This window comes from Elgaria multicarinata, chromosome 13 (assembly GCF_023053635.1).
Source record: "Elgaria multicarinata webbii isolate HBS135686 ecotype San Diego chromosome 13, rElgMul1.1.pri, whole genome shotgun sequence".
Lineage (NCBI taxonomy): Eukaryota > Metazoa > Chordata > Lepidosauria > Squamata > Anguidae > Elgaria > Elgaria multicarinata.
Genome location: NC_086183.1, coordinates 25651220 through 25662595, shown reverse-complemented (window position 1 = coordinate 25662595; position 11376 = coordinate 25651220). Strand labels below are relative to the sequence as shown.

Here is an 11376-nt window from a genome sequence, read left to right as displayed (position 1 = left end):
TTGGGATTTGAGCTCAATGTGGTGTGGTGTGTTTAGAGTGTCTGATTAGGGAGAAGGAAAGGAAAGGAACCTCTCGTGCAAGCACTGAGTCATTATTGACTCTTGGAGGGACGCCAGCTTTCGCTGTCATTTTCTTGGCAGGCCTTATAGCGGGGTGGTTTGCCGTTGCCTTCCCCGGCCGTGATTACCTTTCCCCCAGCTAGCTGGGTACTCATTTTACCGACCTCGGGAGGATGGAAGGCTGAGTCCACCTGAGCCGGCTGCCTGAGAACCAGCTTCCGCTGGGATCGAACTCAGGCCGTGGGGAGAGTTTCAGCTGCAGAAACTGCTGCTTTACCGCTCTGCGCCACACGAGGTTTAAACCTGCACTCAGCCACAATTCACAGTAGTCTTTGATAGCTTCATCCTCCATTAATTTCAGCTCTTATCAAGTCCCGCATTCTGTTTTCACACATGGCTAACCAAATACCTATGGGCCGCACAGCAGGCGGCCCATAGGTATTTGAGGAACAAAGTTCCCTACACTTTGTTACTCAAAATGTCAGTTCAGGTGGAGTTATTTGCCCTACATCTTCTGAAGTGAAGAGAGACATTTTATAATAGTTTGCAAATGCAAAGGTGTGTGTGTGTGTGTGTGTGTGTGTGAAAAGCTTACTTTCCAAATCTGAGATGACCAGGAGTTGATGAGGGCTTGTGCTGAAGAAAAGACACTCTTTCCATGCTTATAGGAGCTCTTCCATATTATTGCACAAGATCCATGGTATTAAAAAAAAAATTAAAAAAAATGTGGCTAAACCATGCTGAGCTTTGACACAGATTAACCCCCTTCTCTCTATCCCACCCACCAAGTGCTATCTGTCCCTCTCACCTGTGGAAATCCATTCATTAACCCCATTCCCACTTTGAATATATCATCATCATCATCATCATCATCATCATCATCATCTTTGAATCTTCTTTTTCCTCATTCTAAGGTTGGGAATGGGATCCCTCCCAATCAAATATGTTTCTGCTTTACTCTGAGACCTCTAACTGATGAGAGGTCCTATTAGATGGTCATTGGGAAGGCAATTTCTGTGTCAGGTAGACCCCATGACCCTTAACTCACCTTCCCCACTGGAATCAATTAACTGGGTTGGAAGAGTGATGTTGCACTATCTGCTGTTCTGGAGCGTGAGACTTTCAGCCAGCGGCATGTTGTTTTTGAGTTGGGTTGTGAATAACATCAGTACAGCGCTGTCACTCTTTTGGCCAAGGGTTAAAGGGTTAAGTCCGCTGGGAGCAGTGCCCCCCTCCCCTGCGCCAGCTCCCTGCAGGCATCCAAAAACAAAAACAAACCCCACAATTGAGCAATGGTTTGCGGGCAATGGACGTTCCCTTCAGCCGCACGTCCGGACTCTCCATCTTGCAAAGAATGCACACACCCAACCTGTGAGTCTCTCTATCCTACAGCGAACCATCTGCTTTCAGAGAAGGTTGACACAGACCAGAACTCCCTGAACAGCCCCAGAACTGGAGGTACAGAGACAGAGGAGGCAAGGAAAGGAGCAGACAGACTGGGGGAAAGAAGGGTTAAAAGGTAAGGTTGTTGTAGTCTCCTGTTGGCAACATCTTTGGTAGGATGGTAAGTAGAAGTTGTCAGCCATTCAGAATCTTTGTAATAGATGCTTGTTGTCCCTCTTCCAAGGAGTTCAGGACAGTATGCGTAGCTATTATCTCCACAACAGCCTTGTGAGGTAGGTTAAACTGAGAGAGCAAGTGACTGCGAAGGGTCAAGTAGAGATTTGGACCCAGGTGTTCCCAGCTCTAGTCTGACACACTAGCTGCTGCACCGCAGTTGCTCTGCCAGTAACATATAAGAAGCAAGTTAGTACGGATGCCTATTATGGATGCAGGTTGTCTGTATTTTGTGTTTGTGTGTGAAGGCAAACTAAATGTAGGTTTGTTTTGCAGAAATAGAATGCATAACTGTTTGTTTGTTTTTTAAACTACTTCTGGAAGTGGACATAAGGGGTTAGAAGACCTGTTTTCCAACTTTGCATGTAAGAATTAAAACACACACACACACACACACACACACACACACACACACACACGGATTAGATGGTCAGGAATATGCTGGGATTACAATAAGCCCCATACATACTTCTTGTCCCCTGGTTTCTCATGGCTTGAGAGGGCAGGACTAGAACAAATGGGTGGAAATTTCAAGGAAGCAGGTTTACTCCTGAATATTAGGAGTAAACGTCCTAACAGATCATCCTGAAATCTCTTCATTGGCTTCCAATTCACCTCAGAATCCAATACAATCTTCTCCTGTTAACCTACAAAGCTTTTCACGGTCTAGCTCCTTCCTATCTTTCCTCTCTCATCTCACACTATTGCCCCGCTCGTGCTCTTCATTCCTCAGATGCCATGTTTCTCACCTGCCCAAGGGTCTCTACTTCCCTTGCTCGGCTTCGTCCATTTTCTTCCGCTGCCCCTTACGCCTGGAACGCTCTTCCAGAACATTTGCGAACTACAAGTTCAATCGCAGCTTTTAAAGCTCAGCTAAAAACGTTTCTTTTTTCTAAATCTTTTAAAACTTGATTATGATCTGACTTTTATACTGTTAGTTTTACTCTACCCTGTGCCTGTTTGGTGCATTCTCTTCCCCTTCTTATTGTTTTATTATGATTTTATTAGAATGTAAGCCTATGCGGCAGGGTTTTGCTATTTTATTGTTTTACTCTGTACAGCGCCATGTACATTGATGGTGCTATATTAATAATAATAATAATAATAATAATAATAATAATAATAATCCCATAAAGCTAGTTAGTGGGAGATTCAGGATAGATAAAAGAAAGTAGTATGTCACACAATGCATAAACTTTGGAATTTGCTGCCACAAGATGTAGTGATGGCCACCAGTTTGGATGGGGAATTAAAAAAGGAACTGGACAAATTCATAGAGAAGGCTATCAATGGCTACGAGTCCTGATGGCTATATGGTACTGCCAGTATCAGAGGCAGTACACCTATGTACACCAGTTGCTGGGGAACATGGGTGTGAGGGTACTGTTGCACTTGTATCCTGATTGTGGGTTCCAGGTTGCCAACAGGATGGCCACTGGGTGAACAGAATGCTGGACTAGATGGACCCTTGGTCAGATCCAGCAGGGCTCTTCTTATGAGCAGTATCTCAAATTCCCAAATGTGCACATAGGTCCAAAGAGGTTGGGGATCCCTGCTGTAAGATGCTACATTCCCTGAGCAGCAGCCTAGATTAGGGATGGCCGTCGCGGGGAAGTCCAGCCCATTTTAGGCTTGCTGGATTTCCCCAGAGCTCCTGGGTCGGCTTGCATTTGCGAGCCGAGCCGTGGGCTTTCTTTCTCCCAATACCTAGGAACTCTTGGATTTTTCTTCTTCTGAAGTTGACATTTACATAATGGAGGAATGCTTTCAACGGAGGAATGCTTTGGTTTCAATTTGATTTTGATGACGTTTTAATGAGGCAGTGAGATGAACTACAATTACCTTTCCACTAACCACAACAATTGTAATTGTTCTTTTTACAGTAAGTGCATTATATTGTTGGTGTTTCTTTATAATTATACCAACTTTATAATCACATGGTCCTTTTGGTATTTCTCATCCCATTGGCGAAACAAATAGGAGCAGTAGTAAAGACAAGAGTGCTTTTTGAGCATGTGCAAAATGCCTTTCTTTGCCCAGTTAGAGTGTCAAGTCTGCCATGGAAGGGGGTTAGAGGGCTTTGTTGTCCAAGAGAGTGGTTTTTGGACTGATCTGAATGAACCCTAAAAAATGGGAACACTAGTAATTCCAAAGGTGCCTTTGAGCATATGCAGAGTGTCTTCCCTACAGCTGGTCTTTGCAAGAGGTTAGAGCACCCTTCCCCCATCTGGTGCAGTCCAGATGTATTGGGCCAACTCCTGTCAGGCTCAGCCAGCGTGGCCAATGGTCAGTTGCCGTCTATAACATCTGGAGGACGTTAGGTTAGTGAAGGTCAGCTTAGAAGAAGAATTTCAGTTCCATGTCAGATAATTTGGCTTTAAGCCAGAGAGCATATCTAGTTTGCAGATTTAAATCTGTTCCTAAGCTGTTTGATTCCCAAAGATTTGTAGAGTTTAAGATCCTTGAGAAAAGTATATTTTGGGCATCTTTACAAAAGCATAATTCCCAGGGGATCTGGAAGTGAATCTGGTTCCAATGTGCTGCCACCACACCCACCTTTGTTTGCAGAGCAAGACAGATGTTAGGCAAATGTGCAACACTTTCTGATGATGGAGGCTGGGGAAACGCTCACACCGCTAGACTAACTCTATGTTGGTCTACCCCCACCTTGTGGCTACATGGTGGATAGCTACTCATCGCACCTCTAAGACAGATTTCCCCAACCTAATGCCCTCCAGATGTGTTGGACTACAACTCTCAGCATCACAGACAGCATGGATGCTGACTGTGGATAATGGGAACTGCAGTCCAACACATCTGGAAGTTTCCAAAGTTGGGGAAGACTATTCTAAGATTGCTTCCATGGTATCTATCAAACTCTGTGCCAAGGATTTCCCAGGATTTCGGATAAATCCGGGGCGCTGGAAAAAGCAAATAAATAAATAAATAATAATAATAATAATTTGGAAACTGTTGGAGGACCTTTAATATTTAATATGTAGCTTTGAGGGATGTCTCCCTTTGAGATCTAGGAACTGGCATCTTTCCCACCGAGGGGCAAAAAGGATCTGGATATGTGTGTGTGATTTTTTTTAATTATTGTTTTTAACAGACCCTATTTTGTGTTTTAACTGTTTGACAAAGGGCACAAGGGTCAATTGACCCCTCCCTCTTTCAAGCAATATTTGTCCTCTATTGGTCCCCCTTCACATCCTCCCCTTTCTTTCCAACAGGTACTCGTCGTCCAAAATGGCTGCCAACACCACTTCGGAAGAAAGCCTTTATGGAGATTACGAAGACTATGCCAATTTTGAAGACAATGCAGGTCTCATTGATTCTATGGGGATGCTTTCCGTGGCGGTCTACAGCATTGCCTTCCTTCTGGGGGTGATAGGAAATGGCCTAGTCATCTTCGTTACAGGCTTCCGTATGAAGAGGACCGTTAATACCATCTGGTTTCTCAACTTGGCCATAGCTGACTTTGTCTTTACTTTTTTTCTCCCATTGAGTGCGGCCTACATAGCTTTAGGCTTTCACTGGCCCTTTGGCAAGGCCCTGTGCAAGCTCAGCACCACTCTGGCCTTCCTCAACATGTTTGCCAGTGTCTTCCTGCTCACTGTCATCAGCATGGACCGCTGCATCTTTGTGGTGTGTCCTGTCTGGGCCCAGAACTATCGCACAACCCGGCTGGCTTCCTTGGTCACGCTGGGCATCTGGCTAGCAGCCCTGGCCCTCAGCTGCCCATACCTTGTCTTCCGTGACACTAAAAGCTCTCTGGACGAGAACACCACTCACTGTTACAACAACTTTGCCTTGTCGGATGGCTTCCAGTCAACGGAAGCTGATGAGCTGGGGGAGCATCGTCACCAGGCCCTAGTGCTGACCCGTTTTGTGGCTGGGTTCCTGGTACCATTCACTGTCATCCTGTTCTGTTATGGCGTTATCACGGCCAAGCTGAAGGGGAACCGGCTCACTCGCTCAGGCAGGCCCTTCAAGATCATGGTAGCAGTGGTCTTGGCCTTCTTTATCTGCTGGTTCCCTTATCACGTCTTCTCCTTCCTGGAGATGTCAGTCACTGCAGTAACACCCTGGCTACAGACTGTTCTGGTGGTGGGGATTCCCTTGGCTTCAGGCCTGGCTTACCTCAACAGCTGCCTGAATCCTTTCTTGTACGTCTTTGTGGGGCAGGACTTCAGGGAGAAGTTGCGGACATCTGTGCTTGCAGCTTTTGAGAGCGCTTTCAGCGAGACTTCAGCGCAAGTGTTGACCAAGAGCAAATCCAGTTTGGAGGTAGAGTCTCACCTAGTTTAGAGCAGAAGCAGGCAGACTTCAGACTTATTGGTCAACTTATCCCCCCCACCCCGATCCTTGAGGTCCACCAACCAAAGCCATGTACAAAATGGTGGCTTTGGAGGGTGGAACCTGGTGCAAAATGGTGGTTCGGGGCTGAAACCAATTCCCTACTAAACCGTAATCCACAGTTGGGCGATATCTCTATTAGGGCTTTCCAAAATGTCACAAAACTGGGCAAGCTTCCAACATCTCCAGAACTCTTTACCAGGCTAGGTGATACAAAAAGAATGGGTGGAGGAAGTACAAAAAAAAAAAAAAGTACAAAAATAATGCTAGATGTGGCCAGGAGGTTTATGTTTTAGACCCAGTCTCAAGATGGAGAGACTAAATTAAGTAGTTTCTGGTTGGCGCTGGAGAAGATTCAAAAGTGGAGGAACTGCCTTGTCCAAAGTCCATCTGGCAGGGCAGAAGGGAAGAAGGAGCAGTACAGGGCTCTCCTTCCTTCCTTCCTTCCTTTCTTGATGATTTGCAATGGAAGGGCTATTTTATATAGCAGCTTCAGTATTGGTATACATTTCACTCCATGTTGGAGATATGTCCAGAGACTGCCAAGGCATTGTATAATGCAGATCGAATGCACGCCCCTCCACCACAGTCCAACCACCTCTTGATCTGCCCCATTTTTGCCTTTACCTACATTGACGCTCCAACATCAGAGATGAAAGGGCCTTGAAAGTTTCCCTGGGGTCTGGGAAATGTCCTCTCTCCCTCTGGCCTTGGAGGAGAAGAGACAATCTATCCTATGTCCCCTGGAATGCTGTATTAGGAACCAAAGGATTGCATCCTAACCCACCCACCCCAATTCTCCATTTTTTTTCAAGCCAGACAAGGGATAGGTGTCTGTGTGTCAAACTATACAAGTTTGCATTAGGCCCAGAGATTAATGTTCAGCATGGGCTTTTTCTTCTAACTACAAGTGATAATATTTGGTAGTCAAATGGTAAGTTCACACTCTTATTACAGTAACTAAAAAAAGAAGAAAAGGCACTGATAGTGAAGTCTAGGTAATATGGAAATGTCCTTAAATGGAATCAATTAATCTGTTAAAAGGCAGATGATCAATCAAGTCACAATTCAGTGGCCAGCAGCAGCCTGAATGATGAAGAATTAAATACTGGACCAGTTGGAAGTCCTTAACTGCTCCAAAGCTGCCATCAGTGTCAGGGTAGGGTCAACTCTGAGGTTAATTTGTTTTTCCCCCTTAGCTGCAGCCACAGGACGGGGGATGCTGTTATTGCTGAGAAGAGCTATAAGAACATAAGAAGAGCCCTCCTGAACCAGCTCCAACGTCTCCATAGTCCAACAACCTGTTTTGCACAGTGACCAGTCAGATGCTTCCAAGAAGCTCCCAAATAAGGCACCAAGACAATAGTTCGCTCCCTGCAACTGATATTTAGTGGTATACTCTCTCCCAGCCTGGACAGTGCTTCTGGCTAACAGATGTTCCCTTTAGCTCTTGATAGACTTCTCCTTCGTGAATTTGGCCAATTCCCTTTGAAAGCCTGGAGGCATCACCCCTATTCATGGGGGCCGGCAGGACAGGACGTTGGGGTGAATGACATCAGAGTGATCAGGATGGCCCTCAGATGCAGCAGGACTGACTCACCACACCTGGAAGTATGTGAAGCCTTAGCATCTAAAGAGGGCCTTCTAAGAAGGCCATCAAGTCCAAAGGAGCTCATTAATGGTCATTAAATCAAATACATAAAATGACCCAAGTGCACCACTGTCCACACCTTGTCACCACTTGGGTGAAGAAGTGCTATCTCCTTTTGCTTCTCCTGAAGCTCTTGCCAATCAATTTCCGTGAGCATGTTTATGGTGGGTCCTGATGTTTCTTGGGACTGGCCGGTTCAAATAGCAAAACTGAACATCTCTGTTTTCACTAAACAGGACCTTCGGTACTGCATTAAATGAGGCACAAACCTTCTCTTGCTGAGATACCTTCCCGAACCTGCTATTCTAATTCTGGCTATTCTAACAATTACAATAAAGTGGGCTTTTGGGTTGGTTTTTAGTTTCATAAAAATGCCACTCTGCGTCAGTTATTAACAGCTGTTGTTAGCTCAGCTGGACTCAGGGATTTGGAATGTTTGTGTGTGTGGAGGGGGGGTGTCTTATAAGCAGGCTTTTAAAAAAATATTTCAGAATGTACTTCTGCTTCACATGAAATGCAAATTATATTGCTCCTCAATTACTGTAAGCCAGTGCATATCTTCTTGTTTCCATCAATGTTTCACCGGCCTCTCCTTTATCCCCATCATACGGCTTTAAGGCAACAGGAGTGTCTGTGAATGGAACGTTTCTCAAAAATGGGCTGGTGAGTCATGAGCCCAATCTTCTACTGTATGGTCACTTTGTGATAAACGGGAAGATCTTTCTCGGTGCTTGTAGTGATGTCATCATTAAACGCTAGCCTTGTAAAACCCGATTGTGACAGAATTTTTATTTTGGGCGTCTCCCCTGCCGTTTCTGGTACAGTGCAAGAACATCTTTCCGTAAATCTCTGCCTTTGACATGCAGTGCTGTTGGGAAACCTTGCTGACAACTCCTCTGCAGGACTGCCTTTGTCATCACCGACGGTCATAGCATCACTGAAACCGCCTGTTAGGTGTGGCAAGGCATTCTTGGGTCACTGATAATAGGGTTTAATTAATGGGGATAATTGAAATTGAATGAGAGAATCCTGGAGAGTGTGGGGTATGGGTAAAAGTAGTCCTTCAATTAATCCAATTCATTTAGGGCTTTAAAGGCCAATACCAGTACTTTAAACTGGACTTGGAGATATGTTGACTTGCTCTCTCTCTGCTAGGGTGACCACTTCTGAATCACCAAACAAAGAGGATAGAACTGGACAGTGACTTGCATAGGAGATGCATATGCTAATTTTTATATCTAGATGCCAATTTAGTAATCATTATAATTTAAATAGAAATACATCTCTCTATAGTGGGGGAAAATGTGACCTGTATGCTTTGCTCAGAATGCTGTCCTGGTTTTGATGATGGCCATCTTCAAGGTCCAGCTCTTCCTTCTGATAGTTCTTTGTCTTTAAACTGGACCTGGATTGGACAGCCCATCAAATAGAGGACACATTCAAAATAAAGGGCAGTTCTTGGCATCCTTTCAAACTGAGGACTGTCCTCTGTAAAAGGGGACATATAGCCACCCTGCTACGTACCTTGATGGAGCCATGAAAATAAATAAAGTTTAGACTAGGGGTGTGCACAGACCCCCTGATCCGCTTCTCTTGCAGATCCGCAATTTGCGGATCGGGCCGCTCAGCTCCGCCCCACTCCGCCTATAGTCTGCTCCGCTCCACTGCGGAGCTCCGGATCCGGATCGGAGCTCCGCTTCCCCCCCCATAGGCTTGCATTGAAATCCAAAAAAGTATACAACTTTTTTCTGTTAAAGTTAGAAACCTCAAGTTTGGCACCATGACATCTCATGGACGTATACACACACATGCCAAGACTCAAGCCAATCTAAGCCTCCCCTGATTTTTGGGGAATTTTTGAAAATCAGACACCCCATTTGCAGACATGGACTGTTCTCTGACAATTTGACTGATAATTTTTTTTGAAGTGGGCACCCTCACAGATGCTATCTAGATCCACATTCAAGCCAAGTTTCCAGCAAATCCCATCATCCCCTGATTTTTGGCGGGGCTCTAACCTCTAACGCACCACCCATAACCCCAATTCACACACCTTTCGATATCTCTGTCAATTTTCATGTTAGAAACCTCAAATTTGGCACCATGATAGCTTATCCAGGGATACACATGCATGCCAAGATTCAAGCCAATCCCATCATCTCCTGATTTTTGGGGAATTTATGAAAATCGGACACCCCATTTGCAGACATGGACTGTTCTCCGACATTTTGACAGTTAAAAAAATGGAAGTGGGCACCCCCACAGATGCCATCTAGATCCACATTCATGCCAAGTTTCAAGCAAATCCCATCATCCCCTGATTTTTGGCGGGGCTTAAACCTTTTAACTCACCCCAAATCAAGTCCCATGCTACAACTACGTCAATTTGCACATCAGAAATCTCATGTTCGGTCCCATGACAGCTTATCCATGTGTCCACATGGATGCCAAGTTTCAAGCCAATCCCATCATCCCCTGATTTTTGGGGAATTTATGAAAATCGGACACCCCAGTATCTCAGGGATTTAAAGCTGCAGACAGCTCAATGGGGCCATTTCAAAGGAAATCCCAACATGCCATGAATTGGGGAGTAGAGATAAACCTAAATATGAATCTTCTTCCACACTTGAAAAATTGATTTGGAACTTCCAAAAGTCTAAGTGAGCGCAGGAAGGACTTATCCCCTGAGTCAAAGCAAGACACACACAAACCATCCCTGCGAGGCAGGCAGGGGAGGAGGGAGGGAAGGCAGGCAGGCAGCAGACATTTCTGGGGGCATAAGGAAGTGAGCCAAGGATAGTTTCAAAGCCAGTAATGCATATAAAATGGAATAAATAAATACATAAATAAACAAAGGAGGGGTGGAATTAAAAGCAGCAGTGTTGCTGAATAAACAACAGGAAGAATTTTTTTTTAAAAAGGCTATTATTTTAAAAAAAGGACAACCATCTGTCAGGGATGCTTTAGGGTGGATTCCTGCATTGAGCAGGGGGTTGGACTCGATGGCCTTGCAGGCCCCTTCCAACTCTGCTGTTCTATGATTCTATGATTCTATGATATCTGTCTTTTACCAGTAAGAGGGGAGTGGACGTGCCCAGGGGAAGGGGGAATAACTGTGCCAATTTGACTGTCCCTGTCTAGGGATCACTCTTTAAGAAGCAAACTTTCACTTCAACTCATGACAGGCATTCTCTCCAGTGATTTACCTTTGGAGGGCTCTGAAGGCCCTCCAAGGTCAGGAGAGTGCACTGGGCACGTCCACATGCCCTAGGGGACCTCATCCGCTTGCACCACATCTATTCAGTGCCAAGAAGTGCAAAATATTGAACTTCTTTTGGCTTTATAGCACAATTGAAGCAGGATGCCTGGGAGTACTTCACAGTCAAACCAGATTATAAAGTGGAAAACTCCGGAGTCCTTTGCATGCAATTCGCAGCGATTGCACAGTATAACCCTGGTGTGATAAAGCTCATACAGTCAGTATGTCCTTCCTTGTTCTTTTCATACAGTTCTCATCTAAGAAAAACTAAATCCTACTGATCTGTCAAGTTTCTAACACACCCGCACACAGTGTTCTTGTTTAGCTTCTCCATCTCGGCTTGACATCTTCTAACATTAGCATAAAACCAGGGCCAACGAGGAATCTTCTGAGCAACCCCCTGCATATTGTAACAAGTTGCACTAGGAGG

General features: G+C 45.0%; 1 protein-coding gene across 1 annotated transcript; it reads left to right on the top strand.

Annotated features, from left to right (window-relative positions):
• Positions 1–4911: 4911 nt before the first annotated feature.
• On the top strand, positions 4912–6279 carry LOC134407949 (chemerin-like receptor 1). The gene has a single exon (XM_063139968.1). The coding sequence runs from the start codon at positions 4927–4929 to the stop codon at positions 5986–5988; it is 1062 nt and encodes a 353-aa protein (XP_062996038.1). The 5' UTR covers positions 4912–4926; the 3' UTR covers positions 5989–6279.
• The last annotated feature ends 5097 nt before the right edge of the window (positions 6280–11376 follow it).

Coding starts and splice junctions, on each gene's coding strand:
- LOC134407949 (XM_063139968.1), top strand. CDS start 4,927: ATGGCTGCCAACACCACTTCGGAAGAAAGCCTTTATGGAGATTACGAA.